General features: G+C 36.3%; 1 protein-coding gene across 2 annotated transcripts; it reads right to left on the reverse strand.

Annotated features, from left to right (window-relative positions):
- Window positions 1-972: 972 nt before the first annotated feature.
- Window positions 973-17,297, reverse strand: SPACA1 (sperm acrosome associated 1). Of its 2 annotated transcripts, XM_060168320.1 has the most exons (8): window positions 17,169-17,297; window positions 17,042-17,120; window positions 14,477-14,533; window positions 9,552-9,653; window positions 8,696-8,802; window positions 7,591-7,726; window positions 1,662-1,782; window positions 973-1,132 (listed from the first exon to the last, which is right to left on the reverse strand). In XM_060168320.1, the coding sequence occupies exons 1-8, from the start codon at window positions 17,295-17,297 to the stop codon at window positions 973-975; spliced, it is 891 nt and encodes a 296-aa protein (XP_060024303.1). The 2 variants fall into 2 exon arrangements, with proteins under 2 accessions (XP_060024303.1, XP_060024302.1); XM_060168319.1 differs by having other exon boundaries at window positions 17,042-17,297.
- Window positions 17,298-27,693: the final 10,396 nt, after the last annotated feature.

Genomic DNA, 27,693 nt, shown 5'->3' on the forward strand with positions numbered 1-27,693 from the left:
CAGAGTTAACGCTTTCATCAGATAAATCCCATAGTGATAGCAATAAAGTTGGCATACAGTTCATCTAAACAAAAAATTAAGTGTATTTTGTGCTACTATCATAGACTCTGAAAATTAAGTTCTGATGAAGTCTACCAAATCAAATTATCTAATGTCTTGTTATCTTGTCTGATAGTTGACCACAACTGTATCACATAATGACACAGCACAAAAAGCCAGTGATGATATCCAGATATAAGTTTTGAGATGTTATCGCCCGCATACCAAACACAATGAAGGTACTTACCAGTGGTCATGCAAAACTCCTTAATTCACTGTTTCTGTGAGAATTACAGGGCATGTTATATTCACGTCATTTACTCAGCCATCCCCAAGTTCCTCCTCAGTTCCTCCTTATATACTTCCTATATGCGATCATAATTAAGTCACTTAATACATGTAAAATGCTTTGAGCAATGCTTGGCACATAGTAGCTACTAAGTGTCGGTTGCTATCATTATCATTATTATTTCATGTGCTAAAAGTGATGCTTTGTATGTCACATGCCCTGCAGAGATTCTAAAGTATGGTTTGCTTTAAGCAAGTTCAATCCAGTGCTCCCAGCAGGGAGAAAGTCTAATATGCAAGGCATCTTCTATATATTATTTTCTTGTTTGTGACAGAACAGGCAAATCACCTTAGAAGTGATCAAAGTGATCAAAAATGTGTTTAAAAGATTTTGTGTGTGTGCCTCTAGATAAAAGCTACCAAGTGATTACTTGAAATGGTAAATGTTGAGAACATTTAAAACTTTTTGATAACTCCACCACAAAGATGCACTGATTAAAACAGCCCCTTCTCATATTACATTACCTTCAGACTATAATAAATCACTTACAATATTGTTAAAGTATTTCACTATATATTTTATTTTTATAATAATGAATCTGATATGCTCTAATCTCCTTTGGTTTGCTATACATCATCCATACATCATTCATTCCATTCACTTAAAGCATCATCTTCATGTCCAGGTATTTCTGAAGTTGGTGATTGGTCAAGACTGGATAAATCTTTATATCTCACTGAACTCAGCTCAGACTGTATCTCAGGTGTCGAGGCTTTTGCCCCCCAGAAATCTTTGACTGCCGCCCTGGAAGAAAAACATTTTTTAAATCTTTTATGAAATGAAAACTGAACAGATTTATATTTAGTTTTCTATATATAGAAGTGCCTCCTTAGTCATGATTTATTTTTACTGTGTGGTGCACCAGCTGCATTGTGATAGTAGATGAGCCCTCAGATGTACCAGGGGGTGATACTTATGTAGGTATCAGAAATATTCTCATATAAATGAATTAGTAGGTTACAATAACCAACTTTTAAAGTTGTGATAACTACAACTAGACAACACAAATATTAATTCAATAAACGTTTTTCTTTAGCAACTACTACGTAAAATTGTAAAAATTGCATTGAAAAGCTTTCTCATGGTTGGGGATCAAGTCATGAGATTAGGTAGCTTGAACTAGGAGAGTCTCAGGAGGGATGAAGAGAGTTGGACAGTTTCAAAACCCATGTGAGAAGCATCATCGACAGGGCCTTGGATTCAACAGACAGGGAGGGGCAGACAAGGAAGACATCAATCAAGGGTGATGGCTTAGTTTCAGTCCTTCACCTACCAGTTTATAATTATGAAGATCAGTACAAAGACCACGAATATACACATAATAACTCCCATGGTCAGAACCAAAACTAGGACTGCATCAATGTCTGGTCGGCTTGATCTTTTCATCTGCAATTCTAGAGAAAAAAACACCTGATGATTATTACTACTGGAAAATAAAAGAAAATGGATATCTAAATGGAAACTTTATATTTGAAAAACTCTAGAAAAATACAGAAAGAATTAATGGAAGCAAAGTTATTAATGAACTTGCTCTGCATGTTTGAAAAGTGTCCTTTTCAAACACACAGAAAAGTTGAAAGCATTTGACAATAAACATCCCACCACCTAGACATTACCATCAACATTTTAACTATCCCTCTATCCATACTCTTCTCAATCCATTGATTCATCTTATTTTTTGATGCATTTCAAGATAATTTGCTGATGTCTGCACACTTCCTACAAAATTCTTCAACAGGCATATCATTAACTAGAGTTCAACATTCGTTTATATTTTTTCTTTTGAGGTAAAATTTATGAACACCAAATTGCACAATGATCTTAAATGTGCATTTATTTAGTTTTGGCAAATGCAAACAGACATATATAATTCAAACCCCTGAATATACACAGAATATTACTATACCCCAAAAGTTTCCTCGAGCCCCCCCAGTTAATCCCTGCCCCAACCTCTAGGGACAACTACTGTCCTGATCTTCTTTTCCACCATAGATTAGTTCTGCCTGTTCCAGAACTTCACAGGAAGGGAAACATACATTAAGCATTCTTTTGTGTAAGGTTTTTTTACTCAGTGTAATGTTTTGGAGATTCAACCATATTGTTGAATGTATCAATAGTTTTTTTCTTTTTTATTACTGGGTACTATGCCTCAATTAGTTTATTCTATCTCCTACTGATGGACACCTATGCTGTTTCAGTTTGGGGTTATTATAAATAAACTGCTATGAACATTCTCACACCAGTCATTTTGTGAACATACATTTCCATTTCTCTTGGGTAAATACATATGAGTGTAACTGTTGGGTCATAGGGTAGAGGTATGCTTAGTTTTCCAAGAAACTGCAAGATCTTTTCCCAAACTGATTGTACTTGCTGTACTTGTTTTATAATTTTTTTTTCTCCCAGATTTTGGCTTGCCTATTCATTTTTCTAATGATTCCTTTTCTTTCTTTTTTTTTTTTTTCTTTGCGGTACGCGGGCCTCTCACTGTTGTGGCCTCTCCCACCGCGGAGCACAGGCTCCGGACGCGCAGGCTCAGCGGCCATGGCTCATGGGCCCAGCCACTCCGCGGCATGTGGGATCTTCCCGGACCGGGGCATGAACCCGTGTCCCCTGAATCGGCAGGCGGACTCTCAACCACTGCGCCACCAGGAAAGCCCTCTAATGATTCCTTTTAAAGAGCTGAAGTTTTAAACTTTCTAACGTAAGTTTCAGGTGTACAGCATTATAATTTGACATCTGTATCCACTGCAAAGTGATCCCCACCACAAGTCTAGTTACCATCCATCACCATACAGTTGCACTCCCCCCTTCATCCATTTCACCCACCCCTGAATTCCCTTCCCCTCTGGCAACCAGTAATCTGTTCTCTGTACCTATGAGTGTGTTTTTGTTTTATTTTGTTTGTTTTTTTAGATTCCACATATGAGTGAAATCTTTGTATTTGTCTTTCTCCAACTGACTTACTTCACTTAGGATTAATACCTTCAAGGTCCATCCACGCTGTTGCAAATGGCAGGATTTCATTCTTTTTTTATGGCTGAATAGTATTCTATTGTATGTATATATACCACATCTTTATTCATTCATCCACCAATGGACACTTAGGTGGTTTCTATATCTTGGCTATTGTAAATAATGCTGCAGTGAACATAGCAGTGCATCTATCTTTTTGAATTAGTGTTTTTATGTTCTTTGGATAAATACCCAGAAGTGAAATAGCTGTCTTATGGTAGTTCTATTCTTAATTTTTTCAGGAATCTCCATACTGATTTCCATAGTAGCTGCACCAACAATGCACAGGGGCTCCCTTTTCTCCACATCCTCTCCAACATTTGTTATTTCTTGTCCTTTTTGATAATAGCCATTCTAACAGGTGTAAGGTAATATCTCTTTGTGGTTTTGATTTGAAATTCCCTGATTAGTGATGTCAAGCATATTTTTATGTGCCTGTTGCCCATCTGTATGTCTTCTTTGGAAAAAATGTCTATTCAGATCTTCTGCCCAATTTTCAATCAGGTTGTTTGTTTTTTGTTGTTGTTGCTTAGTGTGAGTTTTTATATATTTTGGCTATGAACCCCTCATCAGAGATATCATTACAAATGTCTTCTCCCATTCCATAAGTTGTCTTTTCGTTTTGATGATGGTTTCCTTTGCTGTGCAGAAGCTTTTTAGTTTGACGTAGTCCCATTTGTTTATTTTTGCTTTTGTTTCCCTTGTCTTTGAGTCAGATCTACAAAAATATCACTAAGACCTATATCAATAAGGTTACTGCCTATGTTTTTTCTAGGAATTTTATGGTTTTAGGTCTTACATTCAAGTCTTTAATCCATTTTGAGTTAATTTCTGTGTATGAGGTAAGATAGTGACCTTCTTTCATTCTTTTGTATGTGGCTGTCCAGTTTTCTCAACACCATTTTTTGAAGATGAAGTTTTTAATTCTGATGAAGCCTAATTTAGCAATCTTTCCTTTATGGTGATTGTTTTTTGTCATGTCTAAAAAGAAACTTGCCTACTCCTGAATCATACAGATACTCTCTTATGTTTCCTTTTTTAAGCTTGATGGTTTTAGCTTTTACATTTAGGACTATAATACATCTCTAATTTTTGTATACATTGTAAAGTAGGAATTGAAGCTCATTCTTCTTCATACGAATAGCCAAACACCACTTTTAAATCAGCATTCTCTCCCATATCTTTCTGTTCTTCCTGAAAATAATGCTATTATGGAGACATAACCAGTTTACCATATGCATTATAACACTGCTACATTGTAAACTGATAAAAATTCAATTTATATCAAGCATTACTTACTTAGTGAATTATGTAGCTTTCTTTTGGCTATTCCTGGCCCCTTAATCGTAGACTCATAAAAGATTCATGTGGGGAAGGGCCAGAAAGGTCATCTTATACAACTTTTATACAGATAAGCAAACCAACATCCAGGGAGACATAATGATTTGTGCAAGCTATGTTTTATGTATTTTAGTATTTTGGTAAGTACCACTCTAACAGAATTAGTCTCATATATGGGCAATCCCAACTGCTTATTCATCTGGATTTTCTTCCTGTTCTTTAAACACCATGCAGTATAATCTTCCATTTTCCTTGGTAATTCTAGAGCTATAAACTCAATTTAGTAATCTCGCTAAATAGTTCCAAGTATGGTAGACAATTTATATCATATTTATATTCCAACATTGTTGGATTTTAAAAATCTTTTTATTTTTGATAATTTTAGATTTATAGAAGCAGTGGGATTTTTTAAGCTCAAATTTAAAAAAACCTTTTAGGATTAAAACTTGAGAAGAAATGCAAAATTTCTTTCCATTTATCTACTACCCTGCAATACTAGCCAAGAGAAGATGGAGAATGAGAGGTATAAAGATTTTGGTTCATTTCAATGGTAGTCTTCTTGCAAGGGTCCCTTAGATTACTTTTGTATCTAATAAAAACACAGTCTGCATTTCTACTGAAATTTTCTGATAAAAAACAGGCTGAATTTCGATGCTCTCACTTTTTAGAAAAACTAAGTTTATGTTTATATTAGTTTCTTAGGGCCACCATAACAAAGTACCACTAACTAGGTGGCTTAAAAACAACAGAAATATATTGTCTCACAGTTTTGGAAGATAAACGTCTGAACATAAGGTGATGGTAAGGCCATGCTCTCTCCAGTGGCTCTGGGGAAGGATCCTTCCTTTCCTCTTCCAGCTTCTGGTAGCCCCAGATGTTCCTTGGCTTGTGATAGCACAACTCCAATCTCCGTGTGTCTTCACATGGCTGTCTTCTCCCCGCGTGTCTTTGAGTCTTCACATACATTCTCCTGTCTCTCTGTGTGGCTCTGTCTAAATTTCCTTCTTCTTATAAGGACACTAGTCATATTGGATTAAAGGCCCACTCTCCTCTAGTGTGTATGATTTTGTCTTAACTGAATTAATTACATCTGCAACCACCCTATTTCCACACACAGTCACATTCCTGAAGTTCTAGGAGTTTGGACTTGAAAGTATCTTTTCAGAGGGACATAATTCAATCAAAACCATGCCTAACTATGAAAGACAACTATTGTGGAAGTGAAAAACCTGTTATATGAGAGAATGGATGGGACATTTTCATTAATTAAACCATATTTACCCTGAAAATATTTCAATCATGCATTCGTTTCAAGCCAGTACCATATTGTGTGAACATTTATAGCCAAAATACTTGTTTGATGTCTAAAGAGCCAAAAGGGTCTGTCACAGTGGTATGCCCAATTGTCCTTTTTAAAAGAAACTAATAAATACCAAAGTTTTCTGAAAACATTTTGTCATTTAACCAGTGCATGTGCTGAGATGGCAGAGCTACCCCACCAGCCTTGGACAGCTACAAGAGAGAAAAATCAACTTTGTCTCACTTGCTGACACCGGGGTCTGTGCTCCAGCCCTTAGCTTACACATGTTGCCTTCTAACATAGGAAGAGCTAACCTTTACTAAGCTGTCCTAACAGGGACCAAGCTGTGGGGAATATAACTGAGAATGGCCTTTGAATTCTTTAATATCCTGAACTATGACTCACTGAGATACTTTTTAGTTGATGATGTTTGGTCCTTTTTTGCCTTTTATAGCACTTGATTGAAATTATCCTTTTAATAACACCTGTTATCCCAACATAGGAGTAAGGTTATTAGCTTTCACCATAAAGATGGTTTTTTAAGGACACTGAACAACACATCAAAGAAAGTTATAGTTTATTTTTTAAAATCACCCCCAAAACACCTTATCTTCTTTCCAGTTCAATAAAGGGTGTTATGTTTCATGGTATCTCTAGACTGCATCTTGAGTTCTTTACTTGGGATTGAGAAATAGCTTCAAGAAACCCATGAACTCTCTTAAAATTATGGGTAACTTTTGGCATGTTAGTATATGTGGGTATTTTTCTGGGAAAAGCCTCCTGAGCCTTGATTGGATTCTCAAAAGAACTTGTGACCAAACCCCTCACACACCCAAAAACACAGATGACAACAATAAAAATGGTTAAGAGCAACTCAACAAAAGGAAATACTTATTTGGATATAGAAGACATCATAGTTTAAATTGAAAAGACATGCACATGGATCCTTTTTGCAAGGGAAGCACAGTTTCTAACATGTAAAATTATGTTCGGGTCAAGATTTGTGTTTTGTGACATATATTGAGGACTGTATTGTTTCATAAAAAAATGTCTTCGAATGAATAATTTTTAAAAAGATGTGCTTTGACATAACGTTTCTTAATTTTATTTATTTTACTGTATCAAAACTTTTGTTAAGCATCCATTAGAATTCTATGTATCCATTTTCACCTCTGTGATAGAAGTAAAAGTAAGAATATAATTCAAGTTAAAGGACTGTTCTTTGGAGGTAATTCAGGAATACACCAGTTTCCCAAAGTGAGGTACATCTGGCTCTCTTTGTGGGAAAAAATAAGAATTAAGTATTACCTTGTAGAAAAGTCTAAATGGTATAAAACTAGTGGTTCCCAAAATGTGATCTCTGGACCAACAGCACCTAGGAACTTGTTTGAAATGGAAATTCTTGTGCCAGCTCCACTAAAGATCTACAGAATCAGAAATTACAGGGGTTGGGCTAATGATCTGTGTTTCAACAAGACCTCCAGGTGATTTTGATGTGCTTTGAAGTTTGAGATATAAGCAAACCAAAACATTGCCGGGTACTTACCAGTTGTTGTATAGATTGTGAATTTAATAGATGCTACTATTTCATTATTATCCAACGTTTCACACTCAAAAGCCTTGGGGTGAGTATCCCTGTGAACCTCCAGGATTGCTGAATCATTTGCAAGTATAATGGCTTGCTATTTTAAAAGAAAAAAAAAGGTATCAACATTCTTCATGAAAACTTAAGATCAGGAAACAATTTATTTCTTGTAACAAAATAAGAGTCACTTTCTCTCATTCTAGTACAGTAATTAATTATGCACATGTATTTTAAAGTCAGATAATCCAGATAACAAGTACCAACTTCCTGCCTGTGTGAAGCAGGGCAAGTTACTCTCTGCATCTCAGCTGCAGCTGGTCCTCCATATCCTTGGGTTCCATGTCAGTGGGCTCAACCAACCGGAGATTAAAAATATTCAGGAAAAAAATTCCAGAAAGTTCCAAAAAGCAAAACTTGAATTGGTTGCACAGTAGTATTTACTTGGCATTTACATTTTATTTACAACTATTTATATAGCATTTACATTGTATTATAAATAATCTAGAGATGATTTAAAGTATATGGGAGGATGTACTTATGTTATATGCAAATACTAGGCCATTTTACATATGGAACTGGGCATCCCCAGTTTTGGTATCTGAAGGGGTCCTGGAATCAATCCCCTGAGCATACTGAGCAACAGCTGTATTTATCTGTAAATGGGAATAATGACAGGAATTACCTCATAGATTTTTATGTGAGTAAAAGAAACTCTAGCACTTTGTGTATGTCTGGCACTGAATAAGTCCTCTATTAATGTTAGCTACTGTTATCAGTACTGTTTGTACTATATATACAAATGAAACTATTGCTTCCAAAATAGAACACTTTACATAAAATAGGTGTTTTTAAGTTCTGATAGTAGCTGGCCCTAAGGCATATGTAAAGTCTTAGCCTCCCTAAGCAATGAAAAAATTTAAATCCCAATAATAATAAAGTTGCATGATTTTAACTTCATTTTTGCAAACTGCTTTTAAAGAGAAAGTTTTCTGAGAGTCATCAAGCACTGGGAAACAAATTTTATCACTCACTAGAAAGCACCAAATTACATACATTCATTACTCACTTGGTCTGGCCTTAGAAGTCTCCAAATATATTTGAAACGGTTTACAGGAGATGTATGAACACATGCTAGCCTAACACTTTCAAGACTTTCTGAAATTGGTTTACCCCCTGTAATAAAGAAAAATTAAATACATATATACCAATGGGCACTGTAAACTGCTTTATACACAATACTACTTTTAAAAGTCACTTCCAACTTTAAAACCAATTACATGCTGGAAGTTAGCAAATGTATTACTGAAAGTCTGACTGTAGAGGAGCAGAGAGGCGTCAAAGATTAAGTCGCCAAAAGAGGCAGGTAGAAAACACCATACCTGTCTGTTCCTTCAGCAGAATAAATCGTGAAGAAGAGATAGCAAGGGCAAACTACTTAGTGATCTATTAAACTTTGAGATCTACTAGTGGCTTCCAATTTACTGGTTAGGGTCAGAACCCCCCTCCCGCCCCATACACTCCGCCCCTTCCATGTTTAAAGATAATGGAATCTGACTAGTGAAAGGTGGTATAGAGTGGCTCTCGAAGTTCCCAACGTAGGGTTTACCAATCTACTGATAAGCTGTCACGACCAAAGTGTCAAAAGCATTTCACTTGAGGACAGCCTCCACCACAGACCCTGAGTGCAATATGGTTCCAGTGTACTAGAGAATGTATGTTAAATTTACACATCACTGAAAAAATGTGAAGCAAAAGTAGAAAGAGTTGTAACTGTCTAGAGAAGCGGAAGCTTAAGTTTTCTTATGAATTCCTTTCAGTATATCATTTGATCACCTCCTTCCACTCACGGCAACCTGAGGTTAAGGGTATTTCCCCAGAGTAAATGCTTCCTCAGTCTCCCTCCAATACATAGGCCAACTCACAGCCACAATCTACTGGTCCACGACATTCTTCCACCCGTAGGATACATTTGGATTCACTCCCAGGACATCCATTTGTTAATATAACTTCTCTTATACCAACACCTTTGGTAAAAGAAATCAGCAAATGTTAAAAATAATAATAATAATTCCAGAGTTCCTTTACTTTTGCACCTAGGTCTTTTTGAGACTTTTCTCCTAATTTCAGAAATTAAATTCCTAAATTCAGGGTAATAACATTTAGATATTTTTAGGTCCCTCATTTTGAATTATTTCATAAAACAGCATTTTCCAAAGCGAGTTACATGAAACACTATTTCCTCTGGTTGTTACCATAAGAAAAAGGATTCCATGATTATATACATTTGGAAATTATACATTACATTAAAATGAAAGGAACCTCTTTCCTCAGAATTTTAGGGGAACTTTTAATTAGTAGTAAATTAATTGCTACTAAATTGCTAGTAAATTAATGTGCTTTTATGTGGAAACTTTCATTGATCTAAGATGTAAAATTTTTACATTTTAACATCTTTGAAATCAGAATGCATCTTAGAATTGACAGTGTGTCAAGAATGGCAGCATTTTTCCTTTTTTAGAGATGCATAAAATGTGATTATCACAGCCAAGAAAGTCTTAGATTTGATGAAATACAGTAGTACACAGGATCTTCTAAATTTATTTGACCATGGAACTTTTTTGTTGGGGGGTGGGGTGGGTTGAGCTTGCAGAGGAAATTACAAAAATTAGATTTTAACATAAATGATGCTTTTTAATATCTAAATTGGTAAAAATCCCTGTATTAAATACATCAGGATAGACTATTAATGACCAAATCTCCATTTCCAAAAAGATACTCTCATTAGAATTGCAATACATTTCAGAGCAAGAAATCATGTCTTCACTGACTGATCTCAGATCTCCACTGAGTTTGCCCTACCATCACCAAAATTGAAGGAAATGATAAAAGCTGGTTCAGTGACGTGTTGAACATGTCCTGTGATAAATGACCTGTGATTAAGACTCTGTTGTCACAGGCTAAGGAATAGCCCATCTTGATATCCTTTCTACCAGATTCCCTCTTTCAGTCCCTGCAAGATGTTAATCATAAAACCCATTCTTAAGGCAAGGGAAAGTTGAAGTCTAGAGATGGCTTATAACAGCGCTCCTCAAACTTCAGAGTGATTGCAAAACACCTGGAGACATACTAACATGTGAATTCTGATTCAGTAAGTAGGTCTGCAGTAGGTCCTAAGGTTCTGCATTTCTAACAAGGTCTCAGTCGATGCTGATATAGCAAGTCTGTGGACCAAACTTTGAGACACAAAGGAGAGTACTCCATATAAGATAAAGAGAAGGAAGGTTGGAGGGGGAAAGGTCTCTTGATTAAAAGAGATGCTTAAGAATGGCTGCAGAATGGCTCCCCTTGAATTTATGAATGGCACTTCTCTAGAGGCATAGCCTTATTCTGAAATGCATATTTTCCAAGCAGGTATTTTATGCATTTACTTAGCCAGATACAGTTTATCGCAAGGATGTGTGTAGATGTGAGATTTTCTGTAAGTCCATACTTAAAAATCTGCCTGTGTATTCCAAGAAAAGAAAACTTTTTGACTGCTAAAATACTGTTTTGGGGTTCAACAGAATTTTCACTAAGGCATTTTTTCCTTTAAATAGTTGTTATAAATTGAAAAGATTTCTTAATACTTAAAATTATAGATGTGAAATATTGCCTTTTATGGTTTATTTTCTTTTTAGAACTTATCACCATCTGACATATTACATGTTTTACATATTATTGGGTGGGCCAAAAGGCTCATTCGATTTTTTCTGTAAGATGGTTCTAGTAGCACTTAGTTGTCTTTAACTTCATTCGAAACAATTTTGTTAGATAGTATGTGACAGCTATCATATCAGCGTGCATTTAAAAAAAGACTTATCAAAATTGGTGAATTTTTGTGTAGCCATTTTAATTTTGAAGATGGAAGAAAAAAAGCAACATTTTTTGGCATATAATGCTTTATTATTTCAAGAAAGGTAAAAATGCAACTGAAACGCACTAAAAGATTTGTGCAGTGTATGGAGATGGTACTGTGATGGACTGAACATGTCAAAAGTGGTTTGTGAAGTTTTGTGCTGGAGATTTCTCACTGGACGATGCTCCACAGTCAGGTAGACCAGTTGAAGTTGACAGCAATCAAATCGAAACAGTAATTGAGAACAATCAATGTCATACTATGCAGGAGATAGCCGACATACTCAAAAATATCCAAATCAAGCGTTGAAAATCATTGGCACCAGCTTGGTTATGTGAATCGCTTTGATGTTTGGGTTCCAGGTAAGTTAAGCAAAAAAAACCTTCTTGACCATATTTCTGCATGTGATTCTCTACTGAAAAGTAATGAAAACATTCGTTTAATGAAAACGTTCCATTTTTAAAACAAATTGTGACAGGCAATGAAAAGTGGACGTTGTAACCATGTGGAACGGAAGAGATTATGGGGCAAGCGAAATGAACCACCACCAAACACACCAAAGGCTGGTCTTCATCAAAAGAAGGTGATGTTGTGTATTCGGTGGGATTGGAAGGGAGTCCTCTACTATGAGCTCCTTCGGGAAAACCAAACGATTAATTCCAACAAGTACTGCTCCCAGTCAGACCATCTGAAAGCGGCACTCGACGAAGTGTCCAGAATGAGTCAACAGAAAACGCATAATCTTCCAGCAGGATAATACAAGACTGTGAGTTTCTTTGATGACCAGGCGAAAACTGTTACAGCTTGGCTGGGAAGTTCTGATTCATCCATCATATTCACCAGACGTTGCACCTTCAGATTTCCATTTATTTCGGTCTTTACAAAATTCTCTTAATGGAAAAAATTTCAATTCCCTGGAAGACTGTAAAAGGCACCTGGAACAGTTCTTTGCTCAAAAAGATAAAAAGTTTTGGGAAGATGGAATTATGAAGTTGCCTGAAAAATGGCAGAAGGTATTGGAGCAAAAGGTTGAATATGTTGTTCAATAAAGTTCGTGGTGAAAATGAAAAATGTGCCTTTTATTTTTACGTAAAAAACCGAAGGCACTTTTAATCTCTTTGCCCCTACCAAAAAATATGTTCTTTGAAGGCAGAGAGTTTCCACTTCTTTGTTCACTGCTTTATTCCTAGCACCTATAACAATACCTGACACAGAGTAGGCAAGAATAAAAAAACAGAAAACAAAAAAAAATTGCTGAATAAACAAATATAATATATAATTTCTGAAATACACCTTTTTTTAAAAAAATTTATTTACTTATTTTTGGCTGCTTTGGGTCTTTGTTACTGCACGTGGGCCCTCTCCAGTTGTGGCGAGCGGGGCCCTCTCCCATTGCGGAGCACGGGCTCCAGGCACACGGGCTTCAGTAATTGTGGCACGTGGGCTCAGCAGTTGTGGCGCACGGGCTTAGTTGCTCCGCAGCACGTGGGATCCTCCCGGACCAGGGCTCGAACTCGTGTCCCCTGCATTGGCAGGCGGATTCTTAACCACTGTGCCACCAGGGAAGTCCCTGAAGCACATCTTTAAATAATAGAGTAGGACAGTATCAATTACTAGAATTGTCATAAAAATAATTCTCTACCTGTGAAAATTTCTCAAGTAAGCAGCCAGAAGATGTAATTTGCAAATGAATAAACACAGGTTTATTACACAGAATTCCTCTAATTTTCTGACTCTGACACACTAAGAAGTTAAAGTAAAAAACAGGTTTCAAACTATCTCAAGAGACAGAAAGTACAATAATGGTTGCAAGGGGCTGGGGGGAGTGGGGAATTACTGTTGAATTGGTGCGGAGGTTTCAGTTTGGGATGATGAAAAAGTTCTGGGGTGGATCGTGGTAATGATTGCATGGCAATGTGAATGTGCTTAATTTCACTAAATTGTACCTTCAAAAAATTGTTAAAGTAGTAAATTTTTTGTTAAGTCTATTTTAACATCATTTAAAAAATGCTATCTCAAAAACAATTCAGGCACAATTTTTGACCAAAAAATAAAAAACATACATATTGTTCTGATCCATACCTGCATGGACTTTCTGTCTTCTTATCCTCTGGTTTTTGTCCTTCCCTCCTGTCACTGTCTTTTTTCCAAGGCAGATTCTATTTAGAATAAACTTAATTTCATTGTGAATTATCTACTGTCTTCTTAGCACACTAGTCTATAGTGGTTCTCAAAAGATGGTCTTTTAAAAAACAGCATCAGCTTCATTTATGAACTTGTTTAGAAATACAAATTCTTAGACCCCTTCAAAGGCCTAGTGAGTTAGAAATTTTGAAGTAGGCCTAGCAATCCATGTTTTAACAAGCCCTGCAGGCACCTAGGGTGAACACTTAAGTTTGAGAAACACTGGTCTATTATAGCATGTGTAGTCTTAATCCCACCCCCACGTAAGAGATTTTTATGTCCAATTTCTATTCAAGGAATGATCAAAATAAGTTATAGTTTTTGAATATTATTTTCCCCACAAAGCCAATACCTCTTTTCTCTAAAACATGACATATAAATTGGGAAAATGTATCATTAAGAATAGACTATTACAAATAAAGTAAATTTCTTGATAGATTTGCCAGCACAGTATGTGGAAGACATCTGTGAGATGCATCAGAAGATCTTTCATCTTCTGAACATCTGTGAGATAAAGTTTTACTTTGGTGAAAGCAGTTTATGTGCCCCTCCTCCCAAAATATATACATATAGGGAGTTGGCTTAAAGTAAGACCTACAGGTTATGAACTGAAAATACCCTACCTTGTAAAGCAATCAGTTTGAGTTTTGTGTGTAAATCATAGATATTAGAAATAGAAATCAGTGAGAGATGAATGAGAGTACACATTGTTTTTACCCCCCCGCCCCGTCCCAATACAATGTTATTTATCTGCTCTATGCTACTTACCGCATGTAACGGTGCACATCCCAAATTCTACTTCTTTGACTGTTGTCCTATTTGAAACTAAACATAAATGCAAAAATACATTATTTAATCATAGGAAAACTTTTCTAAGTGAAGAACTCTTACTTGGGGATGGAGGATACAAGCACTTATCATATGGGAAGCAGACATTTTTAAAGTTTTATTAAATCAGAAAAGCAATGCCATTCCTAGTACATCTTCTATTACTGTTTAAATCAAAAGAAAACTAAACCTTTGAAGAATTAAATTAGGAAATAACTTACAAAGATTTATGTTTAAACCTTGTACATAATTTAAAAATAATGTTTTTCATCAGTGTAATACATGGTGAGTTAAAGTTATATAGGAGGTCAGAAAAACACAAAAAAGCCTGCCAATTATAGGGCCCAATTTTTTCTATTCTCCGTTTTCCAAAAAAATTTGAGTGTGTTATTTCTACCCAAAAAGAAGTAGTTATGCAAAGTGTTCATTAAAATTATGTTATAGATTGGTTCTACTCATTCTCAGGTTAAGATGGTAAATTATTCCTAAGAATTTATTTCGACACTTTATTTAGCAGGATAATTTAGGAATAGATAAGTATTCGAGTAGCTAAATATTGTTGGTTTTAAATCTCAAGTTTCTCTTTTTCTAATTGTTCTGAAATCTGACATGAATTCCACTAGCTGTAGCATATAATCAATTCTTCATAACTCAGATTAGGACTAAAAGCTCAATAAAAATAAATATTAAATGAGGTGCTAGAAGGTAATTTTTAAAAGGCATTATGTCCTGAGGCAACAATATTACATGGGACTATGCATCAAAATTGGAGTCCAAATTGCTACTCTACCACTAATTAGCTTTTCTGAGTTTGGGCAAATTCCTTCAACTGTGTCAGGCCTATTTAATCCCTCTGCAAAATTTGGAAAGGAGAACCTATCTGATTATCGTAAGAATTAAACATGATAAAGTACATGCAAGCATTCTGTAACTTGTTTAGCCCTACCAGCATTCTTAAGATAGCATAACCTCATTCACACTTCATTCATTTTGCACTTATTAATTTCATATAATTCTAAGAATTTTTCCTATTTTGATTATTGTAATTTTTCATAAACACTTCTATACTTATAAGCACCAAATACAGTGCCTTGAATATACAGCAAGCAAATATACACTTGATGTATACATAAGTAAATCAATATTGACTTCGTGAAATAATTTGGACTATGACTCTGATCAATTATGAATTGACATTTTTGCTTGAAACGCTTGGATACCTTCTGCTGGTACATTATGAAACATAAATTTGAATCTAAGGCATTATAACTCCATCACCTGGGTTTAGCCTGAACTCTAGCATTTACAGATAGAACTATCCCTTGACCAGTTTAAATTGTTAATTACTTTTAAAACTAGAGGGAAGCAATAGCCACTACATTTTAGAAGATGCTCTTTTCTACCCTAGTCCTCTTTTTCATATTTCCAAAGTCAAGGACTTCTCCAAGCTCTCTGAAATGTAATGTTATCAAGGCAGTACAAACCTCAATTCCACCATTAACATCAGATAGTCAATTTCTTTATGTCGCTGAGGGTCACTATCCGTCATCAGGAAGCAAAAGAATGGCTGATAAATACAGCACCTACTTTGTACTTATAGGAGACATAAGACTGCCAAGGATATTTAAAAGAATCTCAGGTGGGTCAATTTATGGAGGGAAGAGAAGTATTCTCCTTTAGATGGCTGAAAACCTGCAACTGACCTTTTACCTACAAGCACGTGAGCTACTAATCAATATAACATGTACCACAGCTTGTCAAGTTTTATTGCTTAGTGAGCCAGGAGAATAAGGCAAATTTATGTATCAAACACAGGCTCAGTCTTTGTTGGTTAACATGTATTGTATCATCTAACAAAGCCTCTAGTTGGATCCCTTTATTGGTGTTTTCTACTGCCACCGTTCCTTTGTGACTCAAAGTTGAACTTACAAATAAAACACTATCACACTGCAGAGGTGCTCAAGGGTGGAGGCTGCATGAAGCTGACACGGGGCTTCCGGGGAATTTTGTCAGCATCTTGTTTTATCTAGATGTGTCACCGTGAGGGGAATTGGGAACTCCCTTGAGTTCTAACCCAAAGCGCAAATGTGAAAAACGGAGGAAGACCTCAGGCACTTTGGAACTTCAAGAAAAAAAAAAAAAATCTGCAATGGAAAGGAAAAAACATAACTGCAAGGGGAGTCAAAATCGGTCCCCGTGGTGGGAAGCTACTCTCTTGATGCTTAAAAAAATAATCACCTATTCCCTTGTCCAGAGCAATATTTTGCAGTATTTCTGTAGCAATTTCTATACGTGTGCTCGTTTATCTTGCTCTGGTCTTGGAGAATTAGCACATCTTTTTTTTAAGGCCATGAGGTGTGCGATAATGTATAAATTCGGGGTTGTTTTTGAGAGAGAGCTCTACAGATGTTAACTTGGATAATTCTCATCGTCCTCAAAGAGCAGGGAAGGCTTGACCCTCAAAGGGTGCCTGCGGGTCCCCGCCAAGGAGCCTCCCACACTTACCATCCGTCCTGGCCTCAGCCGGGGGCTCGTTCTCGGCCTCGCTGTCGTTTTCAGCCTCCTCCTCGGCCTCGTTCTCGCCCTCGTTCTCGCCCTCGCCCTCGCCCTCGCCCTCGCCCTCGCCCTCGACCTCGTTGGCCAAGCTGGGATCCTGGACCGCGGTGACGTCGATCCCGAACGTTGACTGGAGGCCCGCCAGGAGCAGCCAGCCGACTGTCAGCAGCAGCCTGTCTGAGCAGCCTGCGCCCCCGGGGCCCATGGTTCTCGGCCCGGACGGCCGCCCAAGGTGCAGTCGCAGCCGCCCGCTCCACATGAGAGGTGCTTCGAAGAGAGGAGAAGCCCGACTCCGAACGCCCACACCGTGCCCCGGCAACCACTGAGACGTCACGGAACGTCACCATCGCGCTGGGCCCACTGAACGCGCGTAGGCCTGACCACAGGGGTCCCAAGGGCCACTTCCGACGGCGCTCGGGTACACCCCGCCCCTTCCGGCGTTCTAGGCCAACCCGGCACGCTGGGCGGGTCCATGCCTTCGCACTTCCTCATTAGGCGAGCTGCCAGCCAACTGCTGGGGGTGGCCGTTTTCCCTCACCCTGCTTTGTGCTAAAAGGTGCTCGTCCTTCCTGCATTTACGCCTCAACAAACCAGACTCCCTAGAGCCCAAGCACTCTCTATATGACTTGGCTTCAAATTACTTATGCACAATAGCCAACTCGGCATGTATCAAGAATGATTCACCATGGCCTTGTTAAGTAGGTTGCCCCAAACTTGATCCGTATCTGCAGGTGAGGCTTGATTTGTAGAGGATAATAGGGGGTGCACTTTCTCTCTTTGATCTGAACACTATTGCTGTTGCAGCTCAGGCATGTACTCACGTTTTAAGAATTTGTGCAGTGCCATCAGCTCCGCGTGGGGCTTCGTTGCAAGGTGGGGGTAAAGGAAAGGAGAGGGGAAGATGCAACTACTGTCAAACTAGTTCTTCTCCTTTCTCTACTTGGATAGCTGATGTTTTGGGAACCAAATGTCGGACTTAACCTTTGTCTCTTGTGAATGTCTGTCTTCGTGCTTTTGGCCTACTTTTTAAGGTCTCATTGAGATTCTTCTGAAATCTGATTCTGTTGCCTTAATATATTAAATATTTCTCCCAAGTTTGATTTGGAAAAAGTGTCCTTCAGATCACTAACAAAATGTTTAAAAGGGCAACAGGCCAAGAATAGAGCACTAAGAAGTCAGTCTCTGACAATGATCCACTAATCCACACGTTGATTTAACCCAAGAATCAATTCTTTTACTAAAAAAGAGTTCTGTCTTTTAGTAAGGTTGAATCAGACTGGAAGCTAGAATACCTTGGCATTCCCACTTGAATCAGTAGAAAATATTAGAGGTAAGTGTAACTCCCCACTGTCCTCTTGATAGTACTTAGTAGTATCACTGTGTCCAATTTTGTCATAGAAAGAAATGAAATTCAGTTAGGTTCCTTCAGTTAATGGTGTTAATTTCAAGAGGCCAGCTCTAATTAATTAAAATTTCCTGAAGAATAGACTCATAGGCTTTTTGAGTCAAAGAAAGCTTAGAAATAATCTAACACTCCAAGTTCCTTATTTTTAGGTGAAGAGATTAAGAACTGGAGAGACGGGGGTGGGGGTGGGGTGATGAATTGTGCGATTGGGATTGACATGTATACACTGATGTGTATAAAATTGATGAATAAGAACCTGCTGTATAAAAAAATAAAATAAAAAGAACTGGAGAGATTAAATGACTCACCCAAGATCATCCAGAAAATTATCTGTAGTGCAGGGCCTCACAACCACATTTCCTGAATGCTCATTCAATGCTTAGTGTTTCATATGATTTAAAATTAACAATGAAGAAGCAGTCAGTGGGTAGTCAAGAGTTCAAGGACTGAAAACAAATTAGGGTTAAAGTTTTTTTATCTTGTTATTCCACATTTGATTTGATCTAATAGCTATAATGTGGTATTAAGAAAATATTGAAGAATAGATGGTTTGATGGATTTCTGTTTCGGGTTTGAAACAAAGCTCATTTGGCTATGTTTCTATATAATATTATCCCCTACCTTGAGGTTTAATGTCTAAATTCATATGACACATGGGCTGAAGAGTAATCTACTACAGAGTGAACTTCAGGCATAAACTGGCTTTTTTTTTTTTTTTTTACGTCTTTATTGGAGTATGATTGCTTTACAATGGTGTGTTAGTTTCTGCTTTATAACAAAGTGAATCAGTTATACATATACGTATGTTCCCGTATCTCTTCCCTCTTGCATCTCCCTCCCTCCCACCCTCCCTATCCCACCCCTCCAGGCGGTCACAAAGCACCGAGCTGATATCCCTGTGCTATGCGGCTGCTTCCTACTAGCTATCTACCTTACGATAAACTGGCTTTTGGAACATATGTACAACCAGCCTCAGCAGACTAACAGCAAAGCAAGTAACTGAGAAACCTATTAGGAGGGTCTTCAGAGCCACTTATTTGTAGCAAAAATAGATTACTTGAAACAAAAATGAAATTTTTATTTGAATTTTTCTTTCAAAAATGCTTTTAGTTTTGAAAATAGTGAGACAAGAACTGCTAAGAATGGTCAGTATTAAAGTTCAAATTGGTATTGGTAAGGAGGCCATAATAATATTTTATATCAACTAAAATACCATAAAATATTATAGCAACTCAAAAGATTGTGAGGGGTATTAAAATGAGAAATTAAGAGATGATCTTGAGGCACAAAGATGTTTGTTTCATGGCCAAATGAGTCCAAATTTTTTCTTTTTTAAATGCTAAGAAAAATAAGTCACCCATTATGCTTTCAAGCACAAACTTGAAAAAGGAAATCTGTAGTATTTCATGGCAACATTGTTGAATTCTTCATATTTAGGACACATTTTTTTCCTGAAGATGGTATCTTTTGGTATCCTCTTTCCTGAAGAGGAAGTCCTGTGAACTCTAAGACATGTGATTTAATTCAAAGAACCATTAATGACTAAATAAACAGCTCCAAAGAGAATCCGGATGGAAATTAAGGGCCTCAAAGAGGAGCTGAAAGATTTTACTCTTAAATAAAGAATATTCAAATAATATCTGTAATAGCAGCAATACTAGTCCCTTATAAAATATTGTGTTCCTCACATAAGTTATAAGAAAAGTATCTGCACTCAACAAACTTATAGTACTTCTAGTTGAAGCATAAATAAGTGAAACAAACATTAAGGGCATAGTATCAAGAGAGGTTGACCCTACTCTGACCGTACAGGTACCAAGTACTAGGAATTACAACCTCAATCCCTGATTTGTACCTCTGACCTCCTTGCCTCAGTTCACTCAGCTCTCCTCACCCTGCCTGGCAGTAAGCATCTCCAACTCCAGCTCCGGTTTTATTCTTAGTTTCATTTTGTTTTGGTTTTTAATCAGGAATGGATGTTGGATTATTTCAGATGTTTTTTCTGTGTCTATTGAGATGTTTTTTTAGTTTATTAATATGATGAATTATATTGGTTGATTAATGTTAACCCAACCCTGCATTCCTGGGATGAAATCTACTTCGTCCTGATGATTTATTTTATCTTTTTTATATATTGTTGCATTCATTTGGCTTATATTTTGTTTATAATTTTTACATCTATATTCATGAAGGATATTAGTCTGTAGTTTTCTTGTAATGTCTTTGTCTTGTTTGGGTATCAGTGCAATGCTGGCCTCATAGTATGAGTTGGGGAATATTCTTTCCTCTTGAGTGTTCTGGAAAAGTTTGTTTAAATTGTCATTATTGCCTTTTTAATATTTGGTTCAATTCACCTGTAAATTATCATCCTGAATATTTCTTCATGGGAAGATTTTTAACTACAAATTCCATCTCTTTAATAGATACAGGTTTGTTCAGGTTATCTGTTTCTTTCGGAGTGAGCTTTAGTAGTTTGTGTCTTCTAAGGAATTTCACCTTAGTTGTCAAATTCAGAGGGATAACAACAGTGTTTATAATAACAGTGTTTATAAAATTTCCTTATTATCCATTTATTATCTGTGGAATCCACAGTGATGTTACCTCTCTCATTTCTGATATTGATAATTTATATCTTCTCTCTCAGTCAGGCTAAAAGCTTATCAATTTTATTGATATACTCTCAAAGAACCAGCTTTTGATTCCAATGACTTTCTAAGTTGTTTTTATACTTTCTATTTCATTGATTTCTGCTTTGAACTTTATTTGCTTCTTGTGTCTAGTTTGGATTTAATTTGCTCTTCTTTTTCTAGTTCCTTAAGATGAAAGATGAGGTCATTGTTTCGAGACTTTTCTTACTTTTTAATATAGGCATTCAGTGCTATAAATTTCTTCCTAAGTACTGCTTTAGCATTAGCTCAGTTTCTAATTTGCTGTTGTTTCATTTTTATTCAATTAAAAATATATTCTAATTTTCATTTTGATTTCTTCTTTGACTCGTGGATTGTTTAGAAGTGTGACATTTAGTTTTCACATATTTGGGAACTTCCCAAATATTTTTCTATTGGTTTCTAGTTAGTTGATTACAGTCGGGGACATATTGATATTTTGTATTATGACTCGAAACCTTTTATTAAGATTAGTTTTATGGTCTAGAATATGATCTGTATTGGTAAATGTTTCATGTGCATGTGAAAAGAATATGTATTCTCGTTTTTTTTTATTTTTGGCTGCGTTGGGTCTTTGTTGCTGCACACGGGCTTTCTCTAGTTGTGGTGAGTGGGGGCTACTCTTCATTGTGGTGCGCGGGCTTCTCATTGCAGTGGCTTCTCTTGTTGCGGAGCACGTGCTCTAGGCACACAGGCTTCAGTAGTTGTGGCATGTGGGCTCCGTAGTTGTGGCTCACGGGCTCTGGAGCACAGGCTCAGTAGTTGTTGCACATGGGCTTAGTTGCTCAGCGGCATGTGGGATCTTCCCGGACCAGGGCTCAAACCCATGTCCCCTGCATTGGCAGGCAGATTCTTAACCACTGCACCACCAGGGAAGTCCCTTCTTCTCTTGTTTGGTGCTTGTTCTATAAATGTCAGTTAGGTCAAGTTGATTGATCATATATGTCAAGTCAGCTATATCTTTGCTAATTTTATGTATACTTACTCTATCAGTTATTAAAAGAGAGGTATTAAAATCTTTAACCATAATTGTGGATTTGTTTATTGTTCCTTGCAACTTTATCAAATTTTGCTTTGTGTATTTTGAAGTTCCATTATTATGGGCATACATATTTAAGATTTTTATGTCCTCATGATTAATGACCCATTTATCTTCTGAAATAACCATCTTTATCCCTGGTAATATCCTTTTCTCTGAAATCTACTTTTTCTTACAGTAAAATAGCTAATCCAAGATAGAGTGGAAAAAATAGCTATCTTTTGACTGATGTTAGAATGGTATATCTTTTTCTGTCCTTTCACTTTTAACCTAATTGTGGCTTTATATTTAAATTGTGGCTTTGGTAGGAAACATATAGTTGCTCTTTGTTAAATAAAACTTTATTTTGAGACAATTGTAGATTCACATGCAGTTGTAAGAAGTAATGTAGAGAAGACCCATGTGCCCTTTACCCAGTTTTCCCCAATAGTTTGCAAAACTGTAGTAAAATATCAACCAGGATTTAACATTTACACAGTCAAGATACAGAACATTTGCTTCATCTCAAAGACTCCTCATGTTGCCCTTTTATTATAGCTACACCCACTCTCTGCTACTCAAATTCCTCCTTAACCCCTTGCAACCACTAATCTGTTGTCCATTTTTATGATTTTGTCAATTCAAGAATGCTGTATAAATGGAATCATTCAGTATGTAATCTCTTGGGATTACCGTTTTTTATTCAGTATGATGTGTATATCAAGAGTTTGCCCCTTTTTATGGTTTAGTATTCCATGGTATGAATGTAACACAGTTTGTTTAACCTCACCCATTGAAGGATACCTGGGTTGTTTCTAGTTTTTGGCTATTACAAATGAAGTTGATACAAACACCTGTATGTAGATATTTGTGTTAACATAAATTTTACTTCTCTGGAATAAATGCCAAGAGTACAGTTGCTGGGCTGTATGCTAAGTGCACATTTAGTTTTTAAAGAAACTGCCAAACTGTTTTCCAGAGTAACTGTACCATTTTATGTTCCTGCCAGCAACGTATGAGTGATCCAGTTTCTTCGCATCCTCACCAACATTAGGTATTGTCACTTAAAAAAAAATTTTTAGCCATTTTGATGGTGTATTCTATGTTCTAACTACTAGTTCTCTGTCAGATACGTGGTTTGAAAATATTTTCTCCCAGTGCGTAGCTTGTCTTTTCAGCCTCTTAACAAAGTCTTACATGGGACAAAACTTTTAATTTTAAGGAAGTCCAATTTAACAGTTTTCATTTGATTGATCAGGTTGTTGATGTCAAGTCTAAGAACTCTTTGCCTGGCCCTATCCTGAAGATTTTGTCCTATGCTTTTTTCTGAAAGTTTTACAGTTTTATATTTTATACTTAAGTTTATGATCTATTTTGAGTTAATTTTTGTGTAAGGTGTGAGACTTAGAGTTTTGGTTTTGTTTTGGTTTTGGAGGGGGCAGGGTTTGCCTATGGATATCTAGTTATTCCAGCATAGTGTGTTGAAAAGGCTGTTCTTCCTCCTTTGAATGGCATTGGCACCCTTGTCAAAGATTAGTTGGTCGTATTTGTGTAGGTCTATTTCTGGGTTCCCTGTTCTGTTCCACTGATCTATGTGTCTATCCCTTTGCCAACACTACAGAGTCTTGATACTGTAGCCACATAATCTTGAAATGGGGTAGATTGTTTTCTTCCACTCTTTTTCGTATTCAAAAAAATTGATAGCTATTCTAGTTCCTTTACCTTTTCATATAAATTCTAGAATAATCTGCCTGTATCTACAAGAAATTTTGATAGGAATTATGTTAAACTTGTATATCAACTTGAGGAGAATTGACGATTTTACTCTGTGAATCTTCCAATCATGAACATGGTATTCTTTCCAATTATTATTTATATATTTGGTAGCTTTTACCGTATGTGTTGTACACATTTCATTAGATTTATTCCTTAGTATTTTTCTCTTTTTTTGGTGATTTTAAATGGTGTTGTATTTTAAATTGTTTCTGTGTGTTCATTGAAATATAATTGATTTTTGTATGTTTATCTTGTATCCTATGAACTTGCTAAACTCACTGATTAGTTCTAGACTTTGTGCAGCTTTCTTGGAATTTTCCACACAGACAGTCATGTCATATGTAAATAAGGACAGTTTTATTTCTTCCTTTCCAATCTGAATGCCTTTTATTGCCTTTTCTTGCCTTCCTGCACTGGCCAGAACTTCCAGTACTAGGTTGAATAAAAGTGATGAGAGCAGACATCTTTGCCTTTTTCCCAACTTCAGGAGGAAAGCGTGGAGTCTTTCACTGTTAAGTATAATGTTAGCTATTGGTTTTTGCAGATGTTCTTTAAACAAGTTGAGGAAGTCCTCCTTATTGCTATTTTTCTGGTAGTTTTGTCATGAATGGATGTTTAATTTTGTCAAGTGCTTTTTCTGCATCAGTTGATATGATCATGTGTGATTTTTCTTCTTGATAGCCTGTTTGTGTGATGGATTACGTTGATTGATTTTTGAATATCGAACCAGCTTTGCATCCCTGGAATAAACCCACTTGATCACAGTGTGTAATTCTTTTTTATATGCTGCTAAATCTTATTTGCTAGTATTTTGTTAAGGATTTAAAAATCTAAATTCTTGAGGGATATTGGTCTGTAGTTTTCTTTTTCTGTACTGTTTCTTTTTTGGGGGGCGGGTATCAGGGTAAAGCTGGCCTCACTGAATGAATTGTGAAGTGTTACCCTTCTATTTTCTGGAAGAGATTGTATAGAATTGGTGTTAATTCTTTAAACACTTGGTAGAATTCTCTAGTGAAACCATTTGGGCCTCAATATTTCTTTTGAGGGAATTTTTAAATTACAAATCAATTTTCTTTATAGTTGTAGGGCTATGCAAATGATCTGTTCCATGTTGGGTGAGTTTTAGTAGTTTGTGCTTTTTGAGGAATTGGTCCATATTGTCTACGTTGTCAGATTTATGGGTGTGGAGTTCTTTGTAGTATCCCCTTATCTTTCTGCTGTCTGAAGTGTCTGTAATGACATCCCTTGTTTTATTCTTAATATTGATAATTTGTGTCTTCTCTTTTTTTTTCTTCGTCAGCCTTGCTAGAGGTTTATCAATTTTATTGATCTTTTCAAAGAGTGAGCTTTTTGTTTCATTAATTTCCTATATTCTGTCTTTAATTTCATTGAGTTTTATTCATATGTTATTTCTTTTCTTCTGCTTGCTTTGGGTTTATTTTCCATTTCTTTTTCTAGGTTCTTGAGGTGCAAGCTTGAATTATTGATTTGAGACTTTTTCTCATTTCTACTGTAAGCATTTAGTGCTATAAATATTCATCTTAGCTGTAGGTGTGCCCCAGAAATTTTGGTATATTGTATTTTTATTTAGTTTAAATTATTTTTTATTTCCTTTGAGGTTTTCTCTTTGACCCATGGATTATTTAATAGCATATTGTTTAGTTTCCACATGTTTGGAGATTTTCCTGTTATCTCCCTGTTATTGAGTCCTAATTTAAGTCCATTGTGGTCAGAGAACATAGTGTATGATTTCAGTTCTTTTAAATTTGTTGAGGTTTGTTCTGTGGCCCAGGATATGGTTTCTTTTGGTATGTTCCACTGGCACTTGGTAATAATCTATATTCAGCTGTTGTTGAGTGGAACATTCTATAAATGTCAATTGTTTCCTGTTGGTTGATGGTGCTGTTGAGTTCTTCTATATGCTTGCTGATTTTTCTACCTAGTTGTTATATCTGTTGCTAAAAGAGTGTTGTGGGAGTCTCCAGCTATAATTTTGGATCATCTGTTTCTCCTTTCAGTCCTATCAGTTTTTGCTTCACACATTTTGTAAATCTTGTTTGCTGCCTACCCATTTAGAATTGTAGTGTCTTCTTGGTGGATTGACCTGTTTATCATTATGTAATGTCAGCTCCATCTCCTCAACTCAGAGAGTCCATCAGGCTCTGCCTGGCTTTACCTTCCCTGTGCCACAGACTGGAAACTCTCTCAAGGCAATATACTGGGGCTACTGTAGGTTCACTTCATTTGTTTTTCATCATTCAGGAATGACTGCACTTCATTGCCTGATTGTCCGTGTCTTGAAAACTGTTGTTTCATATATTTGTTTCTTTTTTTTGCGGGGGGTGGGGGGAAGAATTGCTAGAGATGGCAGGGTAAAACTGGCCCCTCTTATTCTATCTTTGGTGTAAGCCAAAGTCTCAATATGAGTTTTATTAGTATTGGATGTAGTGACTCGTTCTCTGTGCTTCTGTTCTCTAAATGACTATCTAGGAAATTCAGACCTTCAGAAAGCTCCAATTAATTATGAATAAGGTGTTGTCTAACTTTACATTACAGTGCAATGATATGGTTAGATCTCTGGGACTTTCTCTTGAGAGCCAAGTTTTGTAGCTCCTCTGAGTCCACATTTTCTACACCTCAGACAACTCTTCTAGAGCTTCTTCTGTGAATGTTTATCATTAATTGACTAGTAGGTAGCATAATTTCCTTATAAGAGCCAAGTATTTAGGGGGAAGTATCCAATAGACATCACTATTAGTCATCATTTCTAGACATTAGATAGCTTTCCAAGTTTAAGATGGCTTTTCCCCCAGTATATCTGGGTTGTACAGGCTTTCATGCAATTACTGTGTGATAACTAATTCTAAGTACCTTTAAAATAAATGAATCATTTACACTTACAACCTGAGTTTTAAATTAATAGTTGATTTAATAAAAATGCTTTTATTTGTAAATAGCACCAGCTGCTACCCTATCAGTGCAACCTGTCAGAGCATTGTGTATCATGATAGAATCATTATCCCTTCTTTCCAAGTGTTTCGTAAGAAAGTCTTCACTCCAAATTTAGGACCAGTTGATTCAAATAGTGGCACATCTCCTGTTTTACTATCCATAGTATACAGTCGATGGAATTGTGAATATTATTTTGAGGTTATAGATGAAAGGTCATCTTATATTTGATTTGTTAAATCTTGAATCAGTCTTACACAGTTACTCTTGACTTACTAATTAGAATATATTTGTATCCAAGAAGTCATAACCATCCAAAACCTGTATGCACCTAACAACTTGGTGTCAAAATATAAAAGGAAAAAATTTTTGGAAATGAAAGGATAAATAGACAAATCCACTGTTATAGTGGGAGACTTCAATACCCTTCTTTGAAGTAACTGAGAGTTCAAGTAAGCAGAATTTAAAATTTAAAGATACAGTTGACCTGAGTAGCACTATCAATCAATGGGATCTAACTGACATTTATAAAATGTTCCATCAGACAGCAACAGAATACACATTCTTCTCAAGCTAACCTGGAACATTCATCAAGACAGATCATATAATGAGCCATAAGCCACACATTAAGAGATATTTAAAAACAGAATTCATACAAAGTATGTTCTCAGACCACAATCAAATTAAACTAGAAATCAGTAAAATATTTTTGGAAAATCACTCAGATATTTGGACATTGACCAACACACTTCCAAATAACACATGAATCAAGCAATAAATCTCAAGG

The sequence above is a fragment of the Lagenorhynchus albirostris genome, chromosome 12 (genome assembly GCF_949774975.1).
Source record: "Lagenorhynchus albirostris chromosome 12, mLagAlb1.1, whole genome shotgun sequence".
In the NCBI taxonomy this organism is placed as follows: domain Eukaryota; kingdom Metazoa; phylum Chordata; class Mammalia; order Artiodactyla; family Delphinidae; genus Lagenorhynchus; species Lagenorhynchus albirostris.

What these genes read in the sequence shown, in the direction of transcription:
- SPACA1 (XM_060168319.1), bottom strand. Translation starts at nt 17,297, where the DNA reads ATGGGCCCCGGGGGCGCAGGCTGCTCAGACAGGCTGCTGCTGACAGTC. An exon ending in GGCTGAGGCCAGGACGGATG is followed by an intron (nt 14,534 to 17,041) that starts GTAAGTGTGGGA and finishes ATTTATGTTTAG; the next exon opens with TTTCAAATAGGACAACAGTC. An exon ending in GACTTCTAAGGCCAGACCAA is followed by an intron (nt 7,727 to 8,695) that starts GTGAGTAATGAA and finishes CTTTTAAAATAG; the next exon opens with CAAGCCATTATACTTGCAAA.